The sequence below is a fragment of the Anomaloglossus baeobatrachus genome, chromosome 8, assembly GCF_048569485.1.
Source record: "Anomaloglossus baeobatrachus isolate aAnoBae1 chromosome 8, aAnoBae1.hap1, whole genome shotgun sequence".
NCBI classification, from domain to species: domain Eukaryota; kingdom Metazoa; phylum Chordata; class Amphibia; order Anura; family Aromobatidae; genus Anomaloglossus; species Anomaloglossus baeobatrachus.
The window spans coordinates 45,762,460-45,778,403 of NC_134360.1; the positions used below are offsets into that span (position 1 = coordinate 45,762,460).

The following is a 15,944-nucleotide window of genomic DNA, read 5'->3' on the forward strand; positions in this document are numbered from 1 at the left end:
TACAATATGCTTTTCGGTAGGAGACTGAGTCTAACAACCACAAGCAGAATTGTAAATGCTGCTCTGGAATATTATATAGCCCTGTTTAGTGGAATCCATTTTTTGCAAACAGAATTTACTTTCTTAATCTTTTCTTGGCAGCTTCTGCTGTTTCAATCTCTATCTCCACGGACTCCGTGGGTAACCCCGAATCATTGGATGTTGTGGCTTGTAAAGCGTCCAGCGTGTTGGCATTGAGCTCTATTGGAAAGGATAAAACAGTAGATTTATTAATGAGAATCTGCATCAACGCATATATATTTATTAGTTTAAAAGTCTAAGCCTAACACCCCCTCCTGTCTCCACAAGCTCAAGCGACTATTCTGTCCCTCCACCATGCTTTACACTGCAACTCAGAAATGCAGTTTTAATGTGGCACACAAGAACACTGAATACCTTCCACTTCCTCCCACTCCTCCTCACTGTCCTCGCCATCTTCCGAGCTGATTTCCATTTTAACCTCTGCATCTGACACCGCAGGCTGCGACTCCAAACTTAATAAGCTTCTGAAAGAGAATAACATAACATGGCTGCTAATTAGGTGAAAAATGCAGTCATTGGGGGGGAGGGGGGGCTGTCACATAGGGGGCATTTAGTGAATAATCATCCACCAATTTATTGCTACGTGGTGCAATCGCTGTACAGAGCAAATCTGGTGACTGATCACATTAAGGGTTCGCGCTTACGTGTGTATAAAATGCAAAAGTGCAATGCTAAGGAAAAAATAATCATCATATTGTTCTCAGACCAATGTCATTCAATGAGACGGTGCAGATCTGTGTATTTTCTTCTCTGCTGTATTTGGCCCGAGAACAAAAAGTAGCAGTATGCTGCGAGTGGAGGCGTAAATCAGACAAGCCTCGTGTATTCAAGCCTACGGGTGCAAGCGAGCCCCCCCCCAAAAAAAAACCCCAAAAAAACAGATGCCACATGGACCATCCATTTCTTATGGATACATTACCATTCTGTAGCATAGGGTACTGTAAATGGTCCTGTAAATAACTGTTGAATAATAGCTGGTATGGTGGGGAAGGGGGGGAGGGGGAGAAAGAAAAAAAAAATAGAAGGGAATTTTGTTTACTTACCGTAAATTCCTTTTCTTCTAGCTCCTATTGGGAGACCCAGACAATTGGGTGTATAGCTTCTGCCTCCGGAGGCCACACAAAGTATTACACTTTAAAAAGTGTAACCCCTCCCCTCTGCCTATACACCCTCCCGTGCATCACGGGCTCCTCAGTTTTGGTGCAAAAGCAGGAAGGAGGAAACTTATAAATTGGTCTAAGGTAAATTCAATCCGAAGGATGTTCGGAGAACTGAAAACCATGAACCAAAAGAACCATTCAACATGAACAACATGTGTACACAAAAGAACAACCAGCCCAAAGGGCACAGGGGTGGGTGCTGGGTCTCCCAATAGGAGCTAGAAGAAAAGGAATTTACGGTAAGTAAACAAAATTCCCTTCTTCTTTGTCGCTCCATTGGGAGACCCAGACAATTGGGACGTCCAAGAGCAGTCCCTGGGTGGGTAAAAGAATACCTCAATAAAAAGAGCCGAAACGACCCCCTCTTACAGGTGGGCAACCGCCGCCTGAAGGACTCGCCTACCTAGACTGGCGTCTGCCGAAGCATAGGTATGCACTTGTTAGTGTTTCGTGAAAGTGTGCAGACTAGACCACGTAGCCGCCGGACACACCTGCTGAGCCGTCGCCCGGTGCCGCAATGCCCAGGACGCACCCACGGCTCTGGTAGAATGGGCTTTCAGCCCTGAAGGAAGCGGAAGCCCAGAAGAACGGTAGGCTTCGAGAATCGGTTCCTTGATCCACCGAGCCAAGGTTGACTTGGAAGCCTGCGAGCCCTTACACTGGCCAGCGACAAGGACAAAGAGCGCATCTGAACGACGCAGGGGCGCCGTGCGAGACACGTAGAGCTGGAGTGCTCTCACAAGATCCAAAGAGTGCAAATCCTTTTCACACTGGTGAATTGGATTAGGGCAAAATGAAGGCAAGGAGATATCCTGATTGAGATGAAAAGGGGACACCACCTTAGGGAGAAATTCCGGGACCGGACGCAGAACCACCTTATCCTGGTGAAACACCAGGAAGGGGGCTTTGCATGACAGCGCTGCAAGCTCAGACACTCTCCGGAGTGATGTGACTGCCACTAGGAAGGCCACCTTCTGCGAAAGACGTGATAGAGAGACATCCCGCAGCGGCTCGAAAGGTGGTTTCTGAAGAGCCGTTAACACCCTGTTAAGATCCCAGGGTTCCAGCGGACGCTTGTAAGGTGGGACTATGTGGCAAACTCCCTGCAGGAACGTGCGGACCTGCGGAAGCCTGGCTAGGCGCTTTTGAAAAAACACGGAGAGCGCCGATACTTGGCCCTTGAGAGAGCCAAGTGACAAACCCTTGTCCATTCCAGATTGAAGGAATGAAAGAAAAGTGGGTAAGGCAAACGGCCATGGAGGAAAACCGTTATTAGCGCACCAGGATAGGAAGATTTCCCAAGACCTATAATAGATCTTGGCGGACGTAGGCTTCCTGGCCTGTCTCATGGTGGCAATGACATCCTGAGATAACCCTGAAGACGCTAGGAGCCAGGACTCAATGGCCACACAGTCAGGTTGAGGGCCACAGAATTCAGATGGAAAAACGGGCCTTGTGACAGCAAGTCTGGGCGGTCTGGAAGCGCCCACGGTTGACCCACCGTGAGATGCCACAGATCCGGGTACCACGACCGCCTCGGCCAGTCTGGAGCGACGAGAATGGCGCGACGGCAGTCGGACCTGATCTTGCGTAACACTCTGGGCAGCATCGCCAGAGGAGGAAACACATAAGGCAGTCGAAACTGCGACCAATCCTGAACTAACGCGTCCGCCACCAGAGCTCTGTGATCCTGAGACCGTGCCATGAATGCCGGGACTTTGTTGTTGTGCCGTGACGCCATGAGATCGACGTCCGGCGTTCCCCAGCGGCCTGAAGTGACGTCTTGGTTGCAAGGGAAAGAGAGACGTTCCTGTCGAGGGAAGCCGAACTCCTGTCCCATTTGCGGAGAATGTCCCATTGGAGTGGCCGAAGATGGAATTGCGCGAAGGGCACTGCCTCTATAACTGCCACCATCTTCCCCAGGAAGTGCATGAGGCGCCTTAAGGGGTGTGACTGACTCCGAAGAAGGGATTGCACCCCTGCCTGCAGAGAAAGCTGTTTGTCTCTCGGAAGCTTGACTAACGCTTGCTGGGTATGAAACTCCATCCCAAGGTACGTCAGTGATTGGGTCGGTGTCAACTTGGATTTCGGGAAGTTGATGATCCACCCGAACCGCTGGAGAGTCGCCAGAGCGACAGATAGACTTTGTTGACACGCCACCCGAGACGGGGCCCTGACTAGGAGATCGTCCAAGTAGGGAATCACCGAGTGGCCCTGAGAATGCAGGACCGCCACAACGGACGCCATGATTTTGGTGAAAACCCGTGGTGCTGTCGCCAAGCCGAAAGGCAATGCCACGAACTGGAGGTGTTCGTCCCCGATGGCGAAACGCAGGAAACGTTGATGCTCGGGTGCGATCGGTACATGGAGATAAGCATCCTTGATGTCGATCGATGCTAGGAAGTCTCCTTGTGACATTGAGGCGATGACCGAGCGGAGAGATTCCATCCGGAACCGTCTGGTTCTCACATGTCTGTTGAGCAGCTTGAGGTCCAGAACGGGACGGAATGACCCGTCCTTTTTTGGCACCACGAACAAGTTGGAGTAAAATCCGCGACCACGTTCCTGAAGGGGAACGTGGATCACAACTCCTTCCATCTTTAGAGCGGCTACTGCCTGAAAAAGTGCGTCGGCCTGAGCGGGGGGCGGAGAGGTTCTGAAGAAGCGAGCCGCAGGACGAGAGCTGAACTCTATCCTGTAACCATGAGACAGAATGTCTCTCACCCATCGGTCTTGAACATGTGGCCACCAGGCGTCGCCAAAGCGGGAGAGCCTGCCACCGACCGAGGATGCGGTCAGGGGAGGCCGAGAGTCATGAGGAAGCCGTCTTGGAGGCAGTGCCTCCTGCGGCCTTTTGTGGGCGAGACTTGGATCGCCACGCATAGGAGTTCCTCTGGCCTTTCTTCGGCCTGTTGGACGAAGAGGATTGGGACTTGGCGGAGGGACGAAAGGACCGAAATCTAGATTGAACCTTTCTCTGTTGAGGTCTCTTAGGTTTGGCCTGGGGTAAGGAGGAATCCTTTCCTTTGGATTCCTTAATAATCTCATCCAATCGTTCGCCAAACAAACGGTCGCCAGAAAACGGCAAACCGGTTAAGAACCTCTTGGAAGCCGAATCTGCCTTCCATTCGCGCAGCCACATGGCCCTGCGGACTGCCACAGAGTTAGCGGATGCCACCGCTGTACGGCTAGCAGAGTCTAGAACTGCGTTCATGGCGTAGGATGAAAAGGCTGACGCCTGAGAGGTCAAAGACGCAACTTGCGGAGCAGAATTACGTGTGACAGCATTAATCTCAGTCAGACAAGCCGAGATAGCTTGGAGTGCCCACACGGCTGCAAAGGCCGGGGCAAAAGACGCGCCCGTGGCCTCATAGATGGACTTCACCAGGAGCTCTATCTGCCTGTCAGTGGCATCTTTTAGCGATGAGCCATCTGCAACCGACACCACGGATCTAGCCGCCAATCTTGAGACTGGAGGATCCACCTTGGGACAGTGAGCCCAACCCTTAACGACTTCAGATGGGAAGGGATAACGCGTGTCAGTGAGGCGCTTAGTAAAGCGCTTGTCCGGGACCGCTCTGGGCTTCTGGACAGCGTCTCTGAAGTTAGAGTGATCGAAAAACGCATTGCGAGTACGTTTGGGGAACCGAAACTGGTGTTTCTCCTGCTGAGACGCCGACTCCTCTACAGGAGGAGGCGGGGGAGAGAGATCCAACACCTGGTTGATGGACGAGATAAGATCATTTACTAAGGCGTCCCCCTCAGGTGTATCAAGGTTAAGGGCGACGTCAGGGTCAGAGCCCTGAGCTGCGACGTCCGCCTCGTCCTCCAGAGAGTCCTCAAGCTGGGAACCCGAGCAGCGAGAGGAAGTCGGGGAAGAGTCCCAGTGAGGCCGCTTGGCCGGTCTAGGACTACGGTCCGGGCAGGAGTCTTCCGCCTGAGACCGAGGGGCCAACCTATGAGCGCGCTGTGGCGCGGACCGAGAGGGGCCTGGAGGCGACGAGCCAACAGGGGCCGGGGCCTGTGAAGGGTCCGGTCTGGACTGCAAAGCCTCTAGCAGCTTAGAAGACCATTTGTCCATAGACTGTGCAATGGATTGAGAAAGTGACTCAGAGAGTTTCTCAGCAAAAGAGGTGAACTCTGTCCCTGCAGCCTGGTCAGGGGGAGCAGGGGGTTCTACATGAGCCGAGGGGCCCACCAGTGCCCGAGGCTCCGGCTGAGCAAGCGAAACAGGGGTCGAGCATTGCTCACAGTGAGGGTAGGTGGAACCCGCAGGTAACATAGCCCCACAAGAGGTACAGGCCGCAAAAAAAAACCCCTGTGCCTTAGCAGCTTTGCTCCTTGTGGACGACATGCTGTTGTCTCCTAGGAGAGTGATCACTGAGGGTATCTGGGAAAGGGGTATACAGCCCACCGAACAGATAGATATAGATATATACGTATCTAATCCGGTACCCTAGGGGGACCAGCACCGGGTGACCGGTGTGGCTTACCGACCGCTAACGAGCGGAGTGTGTCCTCCAGATTCCCTGCCTTAGGTCCCCCGGAGCTGCAGAGCTGTTCCTGAGAATCCTCCACCGGCAGAATGCCAAAAAATGGCTGCCGGAGCTCTCAGGGGAGGAATGGAGCCGTGGGCGGCGCCAGCAAAGTGCGGGAATCTGGGGTCCCCACAGTGATCAGTGAGGGGGGAGGAAACATGCAGGATGCTCCAGCCCTCACATCCGACATCAGGTCGGTAATCCCGCCCTTACCCCTGTAGGCAGGCCCGGGGGCGGGATTTTTGCGACTAGGCCGCGATGAAGCCGGGGACTAAATTTGAGACCGCGCCCGACAAGCAGGCACGGTCGGCGCGGAAGTCCACCGGCCTCCTGAATTCAGCAGCCGCCGCGGCTTCCGGGAAGAAGGTGCGCTCCCTGCACAGTCCCCTATGGGGACACAGAGTACCTTTGAGTTGCAGGGCCCGGTCCCTGAGGTTGAAGAGGCTCCGGTCCGGCAGGTTCCCACAGGGGCTGCGGATGGAGCACGGTCCCAGTAAATGGATGACCGCTTAGGATCCCACTTCTCCCAGAGCCGCTTAAGGGATGGTGAAGGAGACGGCATGTGGCTCCAGCCTCTGTACCCGCAATGGGTACTTCAACCTTAACAACACCGCCGACGTAGTGGGGTGAAAAGGGAACATGCCGGGGGCCCCGTGGGGGCCCTCTTTTCTTACAACCGACATAACTAAGTTGAGAATGCATGAGTGGATGTGTGCCTCCTTCCACACAAAGCATAAAACTGAGGAGCCCGTGATCCACAGGAGGGTGTATAGGCAGAGGGGAGGGGTTACACTTTTTAAAGTGTAATACTTTGTGTGGCCTCCGGAGGCAGAAGCTATACACCCAATTGTCTGGGTCTCCCAATGGAGCGACAAAGAAAAAAAGCTTGTCTGCTAGGCAAGGGGAAAAAAAAATATATATAAAAAAAAAAAATAAAAATAAAAAAAAAAAAAACACCTCAGCATACGGGACGGCATACACATGACACTCGACTAACTTTTCTGGATCAGAACACGAACATTTTTTTTTTAATTTGCTAGTGTGAGCGAACCCTTAAAGGGGGACTGATACGTGCAATGTACCAGGATGGGTTCTGGACTTACTACTATGAAAGAGAACAGTCATCTACTAATGGGGTTATGACTAATCAGAGAATTCACTGGGGAAAAATAAAAAGAAAAAAAATATCACAGATGAAAAAAAAACAGCCATACTTGTCAATATCTTGACAAAAAAAAAAAAAAACAACAACAACAACAACAACAACTGCACACCAGGGTGCAACAGACCCCCCCCATAATAAAGTCCGGGGCAGCACAGGTGCAAAATACTGATGAAATAACCACTTACAAAACCAAAACATCCATGAGGGGATTGCCCAGTACTCAAAATGCGCATAGGCCGCCATTCACACCATTATGTGAGGTGCACTGCTGTCTGGATAACAGCCTATTACTAAGACCTCTACTATTAGATCGGGCGGGCTGCCCAGTACCATGTGTGCATCCACTGGACAGACACGCCAGATTACCTAGCCACCACTGAAGCGCCCAGCCTGCACCCTACATAAAAATGAAAAAAAATGTGCAAAGAAGGGAATTTTGTTTACTTACCGTAAATTCCTTTTCTTCTAGCTCCTATTGGGAGACCCAGACAATTGGGTGTATAGCTTCTGCCTCCGGAGGCCACACAAAGTATTACACTTTAAAAAGTGTAACCCCTCCCCTGCCTATACACCCTCCCGTGGATCACGGGCTCCTCAGTTTTGGTGCAAAAGCAGGAAGGAGAAAACTTATAAATTGGTCTAGGGTAAATTCAATCCGAAGGATGTTCGGAGAACTGAAAACCATGAACCAAAAGAACAACATGTGTACACAAAAGAACAACCAGCCCGAAGGGCACAGGGCGGGTGCTGGGTCTCCCAATAGGAGCTAGAAGAAAAGGAATTTACGGTAAGTAAACAAAATTCCCTTCTTTGTCGCTCCATTGGGAGACCCAGACAATTGGGACGTCCAAGAGCAGTCCCTGGGTGGGTAAAAGAATACCTCAATAAAAAGAGCCGAAAACGGCCCCCTCTTACAGGTGGGCAACCGCCGCCTGAAGGACTCGCCTACCTAGACTGGCGTCTGCCGAAGCATAGGTATGCACTTGATAGTGTTTCGTGAAAGTGTGCAGACTAGACCACGTAGCTGCCTGACACACCTGCTGAGCCGTAGCCCGGTGCCGCAATGCCCAGGACGCACCCACGGCTCTGGTAGAATGGGCTTTCAGCCCTGAAGGAAGCGGAAGCCCAGAAGAACGGTAGGCTTCGAGAATCGGTTCCTTGATCCACCGAGCCAAGGTTGACTTGGAAGCCTGCGAACCCTTACGCTGGCCAGCGACAAGGACAAAGAGCGCATCTGAACGACGCAGGGGCGCCGTGCGAGACACGTAGAGCCTGAGTGCTCTCACCAGATCCAAAGAGTGCAAATCCTTTTCACATTGGTGAATTGGATTAGGGCAAAAAGAAGGCAAGGAAATATCCTGATTGAGATGAAAAGGGGATACCACCTTAGGGAGAAATTCCGGGACCGGACGCAGAACCACCTTATCCTGGTGAAACACCAGGAAGGGGGCTTTGCATGACAGTGCTGCAAGCTCAGACACTCTCCGGAGTGATGTGACTGCCACTAGAAAGGCCACCTTCTGCGAAAGACGCGATAGAGAGACATCCCGCAGCGGTTCGAAAGGTGGTTTCTGAAGAGCTGTTAGCACCCTGTTAAGATCCCAGGGTTCCAGCGGACGCTTGTAAGGTGGGACTATGTGGCAAACTCCCTGCAGGAACGTGCGGAAGCCTGGCTAGGCGCTTTTGAAAAAAATACGGAGAGCGCCGATACTTGGCCCTTGAGAGAGCCGAGTGACAAACCCTTGTCCATTCCGGATTGAAGGAATGAAAGAAAAGTGGGTAAGGCAAACGGCCATGGAGGAAGACCGTTATCAGAGCACCAGGATAAGAAGATTTGCCAAGACCTGTAATAGATCTTGGCGGACGTTGGCTTCCTGGCCTGTCTCATGGTGGCAATGACATCCTGAGATAACCCTGAAGACGCTAGGAGCCAGGACTCAATGGCCACACAGTCAGGTTGAGGGCCACAGAATTCAGATGGAAAAACGGGCCTTGTGACAGCAAGTCTGGGCGGTCTGGAAGCGCCCACGGTTGACCCACCGTGAGATGCCACAGATCCGGGTACCACGACCGCCTCGGCCAGTCTGGAGCGACGAGAATGGCGCGACGGCAGTCGGACCTGATCTTGCGTAACACTCTGGGCAGCATCGCCAGAGGAGGAAACACATAAGGCAGTCGAAACTGCGACCAATCCTGAACTAACGCGTCCGCCGCCAGAGCTCTGTGATCCTGAGACCGTGCCATGAAAGCCGGGACTTTGTTGTTGTGCCGTGACGCGATGAGATCGACGTCCGGCGTTCCCCAGCGGCGACAGATCTCTCGAAACACCTGGGTGCAGGGACCATTCCCCCGCATCCATGCCCTGACGACTGAGAAAATCTGCTTCCCAGTTTTCTACGCCCGGGATGTGAACTGCGGAGATGGTGGAGGCTGTGGCTTCCACCCACTGCAGAATCCGCCGGACTTCCTGGAAGGCTTGACGACTGCGAGTGCCGCCTTGGTGGTTGATGTATGCGACGGCAGTGGCGTTGTCCGACTGGATACGGATCTGCCTGCCCTCCAGCCACCGATGGAAAGCCAATAGGGCTAGATACACTGCCCTTATCTCCAGAACATTGATCTGAAGGGAAGACTCTATCGGAGTCCAGGTTCCCTGAGCCCTGTGGTGGAGAAAAACCGCTCCCCACCCTGACAGGCTCGCGTCCGTGGTGACCACAGCCCAGGTTGGGGGTAGGAAGGATTTTCCCTGCGATAGAGAATTGGGAAGGAGCCACCACTGAAGTGACGTCTTGGTTGCAAGGGAAAGAGACGTTCCTGTCGAGGGAAGCCGACTTCCTGTCCCATTTGCGGAGAATGTCCCATTGGAGTGGCCGTAGATGGAATTGCGCGAACGGCACTGCCTCCATCGCTGCCACCATCTTCCCCAGGAAGTGCATGAGGCGCCTTAAGGGGTGTGACTGACTCCGAAGAAGTGATTGCACCCCTGCCTGCAGAGAAAGCTGTTTGTCCCGCGGTAGCTTGACTACCGCTGGCTGTGTATGAAACTCCATCCCTAGGTAAGTCAGAGATTGGGTCGGTGTCAACTTGGATTTCGGGAAGTTGATGATCCACCCAAACTGCTGGAGAGTCGCCAGAGCGACGGTAAGGCTTTGTTGACACGCCACCTGAGAAGGGGCCCTGACTAGGAGATCGTCTAAGTAGGGGATCACCGAGTGGCCCTGAGAGTGCAGGACCGCCACGACGGATGCCATGACTTTGGTGAAAACCCGTGGGGCTGTCGCCAGGCCGAAAGGCAATGCCACGAACTGAAGGTGTTCGTCCCCGATGGCGAAACGCAAGAAACGTTGATGTTCGGGCGCGATCGGCACGTGGAGATAAGCATCCTTGATGTCGATCGATGCTAGGAAGTCTCCTTGTGACATCGAGGCGATGACCGAGCGGAGAGATTCCATCCGAAACCGTCTGGTTCTCACATGTCTGTTGAGTAGCTTGAGGTCCAGAACGGGACGGAATGATCCGTCCTTTTTTGGCACCACGAACAAGTTGGAGTAAAAGCCGCGACCACGTTCCTGAAGGGGAACGGGGATCACAACTCCTTCTGTCTTCAGAGCGTCCACTGCCTGAAAAAGTGCGTCGGCCTGAGCGGGGGGCGGAGAGGTTCTGAAGAAACGAGCCGCAGGACGAGAGCTGAACTCTATACTGTAACCGTGAGACAGAATGTCTCTCACCCATCGGTCTTGAACATGTGGCCACCAGGCGTCGCCAAAGCGGGAGAGCCTGCCACCGACCGAGGATACGGCTAGGGGAGGCCGCGAGTCATGAGGCCGCCTTGGAGGCAGTGCCTCCTGCGGCCTTTTGGGGGCGTGACTTGGACCGCCACGCATAGGAGTTCCTCTGGCCTTTCTCCGGCCTGCTGGACGAAGAGGATTGGGGCTTGGCGGAGGGACGAAAGGACCGAAACCTCGATTGTATTTTTCGTTGCTGAGGTCTCTTAGGTTTGGACTGGGGTAAGGAGGAGTCCTTTCCCTTGGATTCCTTAATAATCTCATCCAATCGTTCGCCAAACAAGCGGTCGCCAGAAAACGGCAAACCGGTTAAGAACCTCTTGGAGGCAGAGTCTGCCTTCCATTCGCGCAGCCACATGGCCCTGCGGACTGCCACAGAGTTAGCGGATGCTACAGCTGTACGGCTAGCAGAGTCCAGGACTGCGTTCATGGCGTAAGATGAAAAGGCTGACATTTGAGAAGTCAAAGACGCAACCTGCGGAGCAGAATTACGTGTGACAGCAATAATCTCAGTCAGACAAGCCGAGATAGCTTGGAGTGCCCACACGGCTGCAAAGGCCGGGGCAAAAGACGCGCCCGTGGCCTCATAGATGGACTTCACCAGGAGCTCTATCTGCCTGTCAGTGGCATCCTTTAGCGATGAGCCATCTGCAACCGATACCACGGATCTAGCCGCCAATCTAGAGACTGGAGGATCCAACTTGGGACAGTGAGCCCAACCCTTAACGACTTCAGATGGGAAGGGGTAATGCGTGTCAGTGAGGCGCTTAGTAAAGCGCTTGTCCGGAACCGCTCTGGGCTTCTGGACAGCGTCTCTGAAGTTAGAGTGATCGAAAAACGCACTGCGTCTACGTTTGGGGAACCGAAACTGGTGTTTCTCCTGCTGAGACGCCGACTCCTCTACAGTAGGAGGCGGGGGAGAGAGATCCAACACCTGGTTGATGGACGAGATAAGATCATTTACTAAGGCGTCCCCTTCAGGTGTATCAAGGTTAAGGGCGACGTCAGGGTCAGAGCCCTGAGCTGCGACGTCCGCCTCTTCCTCCAGAGAGTCCTCAAGCTGGGAACCCGAGCAGCGTGAAGAAGTCGGGGAAGATTCCCAGCGAGCCCGCTTAGCCGGTCTAGGACTGTGGTCCGGGCAGGAGTCCTCCGCCTGAGACCTAGGGCCCAACCTGGGAGCGCGCTGCGGCGCGGACCGAGAGGGGCCTGGAGGCGACGATCCAGCAGGGGCCGGGGCCTGTGAAAGGACCGGTCTGGACTGCAAAGCTTCTAGCAGCTTAGAAGACCATTTGTCCATAGACTGAGCCATGGATTGTGAAAGTGACTCAGAGAGTTTCTCAGCAAAAGAGGCGAACTCTGTCCCTGCCGCCTGGACAGGAGGAGCAGGGGGTCTACATGAGCCGAGGGGCCCACTAGTGACCGAGGCTCCGGCTGAGCAAGCGAAACAGGGGTCGAGCATTGCTCACAGTGAGGGTAGGTGGAACCCGCAGGTAACATAGCCCCACAAGAGGTACAGGCCGCAAAAAAACCCTGTGCCTTAACAGCTTTGCTCCTTGTGGACGACATGCTGTTGTCTCCTAGGAGAGTGATCACTGAGGGTATATGGGGAAAAAAGGGGTATACAGCCCGACCGAACAGATAGAGATATATATATATATATATATACATACACACATATATATATATATACACACATATACATATACATATACATATACATACATACACAAACACACGTATCTATTCCGGCACCCTAGGGGGACCAGCACCGGGTGACCGGTGTGGCTTACCGACCGCTAACAAGCGGAGTGTGTCCTCCAGATTCCCTGCCTTAGGTCCCCCGGAGCTGCAGAGCTGTTCCTGAGAATCCTCCACCGGCAGAATGCCAAAAAATGGCTGCCGGAGCTCTCAGGGGAGGAGTGGAGCCGTTGGCGGCGCCAGGAAAGTGCGGGAATCTGGGGTCCCCACAGTGATCAGTGAGGGGGGAGGAAAACATGCAGGATGCTCCTGCCCTCACATCCGACGTCAGGTCGGTAATCCCGCCCTTTCCCCTGACAGGCAGGCCCGGGGGCGGGATTTTTGCGACTAGGCCGCGATGAAGCCGGGGACTAAATTTGAGACCGCGCCCGACAAGCAGGCACGGTCGGCGCGGAAGTCCGCCGGCCTTCTCAATTCAGCAGCTGCCGCAGCTTCCGGGAATGGAGGTGCGCTCCCTGCACAGTCCCCAATGGGGACACAGAGTACCTTTGAGTTGCAGGGCCCGGTCCCTGAGGTTGAATAGACTCCGGTCCGGCAGGTTCACACAGGGGCTGCGGAGGGAGCACGGTCCCAGTAAATGGATGACCGCTTAGGATCCCACTTCTCCCAGAGCCGCTAAGGGATGGTGAAGGAGACGGCATGTGGCTCCAGCCTTTGTACCCGCAATGGGTACTTCAACCTTAACAACACCGCCGACGTAGTGGGGTGAGAAGGGAACATGCCGGGGGCCCCGTGGGGGCCCTCTTTTCTTCCAACCGACATAACTAATATGAGAATGCATGAGTGGATGTGTGCCTCCTTCCACACAAAGCATAAAACTGAGGAGCCCGTGATCCACGGGAGGGTGTATAGGCAGAGGGGAGGGGTTACACTTTTTAAAGTGTAATACTTTGTGTGGCCTCCGGAGGCAGAAGCTATACACCCAATTGTCTGGGTCTCCCAATGGAGCGACAAAGAAAGTGCTGTATATAATGCATGAGGTATCGGTGAATTGTTCTTGAATTTCATACAGTGATTCGCAAGATAACAAGAACCCTTGACGTGGGTTGCGAGCTTCTGTACTTTGGTCAAAACATAGACCAATACCTCATGTTATATACAATGCTTTGCCAGTTTTTTCATTCTTAGGCCTCTTTCACACGTCCGTGCCTCCGGTACGTGTATGGTCAGTTTTCTCACGTACCGGAGACACAGGCACACGTAGACCCATTAAAATCAATGGGTCTGCGGTCACGTGTGTGTTCAGCCATGGAACGTGTGTACGCGTGGAGCATACGTGTGCTCTGTGGAGACACGGGGCTCAGTGGGCGCTCTCGTCCACTAAAACCCGCCGCCTTTAGAAAGACAGCGTGGCTCAGGGCTCATCCCAACTGAACGCCGGCCTCCCTAACCGTGGGCGTAACACTACTCAGACAACACAGGGTGAGGGAACCACAATAAAGAGAATTTTGTTACTTACCGTAAATTCTTTTTCTTATAGTTCCGTCATGGGAGACCCAGACCATGGGTGTATAGCTACTGCCTCCGGAGGACACACAAAGTTACTACACTCAAAACGTGTAGCTCCTCCCTCCTAGCATATACACCCCCTGCTAGCCAGTCCTAGCCAGTTTAGTGCAAAAGCTGAAGGAGGACATCCACCCACAAGAAGAGACAGAGTAAAATCCGGAAGAACCGGAACCTCTGTCTACAACAATAACAGCCGGTGAAGACACACGGAACAAGAAACCTGCCAACAGGCAATAGGGAGGGTGCTGGGTCTCCCATGACGGAACTATAAGAAAAAGAATTTACGGTAAGTAACAAAATTCTCTTTTTCTTTATCGTTCCTATGGGAGACCCAGACCATGGGACGTTCAAAAGCAGTCCATGGGTGGGAATAAACAGACAACTGAGAAGTAGGCAAACCCAACTTCACAAATGGGCGACAGACGCCTGAAAGATGCGTCTGCCCAAACCCGCGTCTGCCAAAGCAAGAGCATGCCTTGGATAGAGCTTCGAAAAAGTATGCAGACTAATTCGAGCTGCAGTCTGACAGACCTACTGAGCCGTAGCCTGGCGTGAAAGCCCAAAAGGCACCGACAGGTCTGATCAAATGTGCTCTAATCCCCGGCGGGGAAGGCACTTGAGTACACTTGTAGGCCTCGGAAATGGCCGACCTAAGCCAACGAACCAGGGTCGGCTTAGATGCCGAGAGACCGCTACGCTGACTAGCAGTCAGTACTAGAGAGAGGTGCACCGTCTAATAACGGCGGTGCGAGACACATAGATCCGGGGCGCCCGCACCAGATCCAGGATATGCAACGCTACCTCAAAGCGATGAACAGGAGCCGGACAAAAGGAAGGCAGGAAAATTGCCCCGGATAAGGTGGAAGCTGTAACCACCTTAGGGAAAAAAGTCCGGAGTCGGACGGAGACCACCTTGTCTTGATGCAAAAGACCAAAAAAAAAAAAAAAAAAAAAAGGGGGTGACTCAGAGAAAGTGCCGCCAGAACTCCCTGGCGGGAAATTATAGCCACTAGAAAGACTACTTTCTGTGAAACATGAAACAAAGAAACCTCCCTAAGAGGCGCAAAGGGGGGTTTCCGGGAACCGGGAGGACCGGATTAAGGTCCTAGGGCTCCATAGGCCGCCGGAAAGGCGGAATGATGTGAGATGCGCCCTTAAAGGAGCGCACCGGAGCCAGCCGGACGATACGCCGCTGGCACATACTGACAGAGCCGAGACCTGTCCCTTAATGAGGGATAGTCCTAGCTGTAGACCGGACTGTGGAAGGGACAGGAGGGTCGGCAAGGCTAAAAAGGTCCAAGGACACTTTGGAGCTCGAGTCATAGCGGAGATGACTTCAGGAAGGATACCAGAAGTCGCCAAGATCCAGGACTCAATAGCTACGCCGTCAATCTGAGAATCCAGAATTCTGACGGAAAAAACGGACCTTTTGAGAAAAGGTCTGGACGGTCCGGAAGATGCCATGGCAACCTAACGGACAAAAGGAGCAGGTCAGGGTACCAAGCCTGCCTGGGTCAGTCTGGAGTAAGAGAATGACCCGACGGCCCCCTTTACTGATCTTGCGCAGGACTCTGGGCAAGAGGTAGAGACGAAGCTGGGATCAAACATGAGCCAGTGTGTCTACCGCAAAACCTGAGGATTGTGGACCACGGTTGGACAGCTGAAATAGTCTGTCTCGCAGTTTTGACATCTAGGATGTGGGCTGCGGATACGGTGGACTAGGAGTCCCTTGTCCACTGAAGAATGTTGAGGCGCCAAGATTGCCAGGCGGCTGAGTGTCCCGCCCTGGAAGTCGATGTAGGAAAACGCTGTCACGTTTTCCGACTGGACTCGAATGAGCCTAGCCGCCAACAGATGGTGAAGGCTTAGAGAGCTAGAAAAAGAGCTCTGATTTCCAGCCTATTGATCCAGAGGGCTGATGCGGACAGAGTCCAAGCGCCCTGCGCTC

At 53.3% G+C, this 15,944-nt stretch overlaps 1 protein-coding gene across 3 annotated transcripts in view; it reads right to left on the reverse strand.

The window, feature by feature from the left end:
- XPC (XPC complex subunit, DNA damage recognition and repair factor) overlaps window positions 1-15,944 on the reverse strand; it is a 94,490-nt gene that overhangs the window by 49,192 nt on the left and 29,354 nt on the right. For all 3 annotated transcript variants that reach the window (XM_075321552.1, XM_075321551.1, XM_075321553.1), the window contains 2 exons: window positions 436-545; window positions 120-240 (listed from right to left, as the gene is read on the reverse strand). In XM_075321552.1, coding sequence (XP_075177667.1) covers window positions 120-240; window positions 436-545 — 231 coding nt within the window. The remainder of the gene's footprint in view (window positions 1-119; window positions 241-435; window positions 546-15,944) is intronic.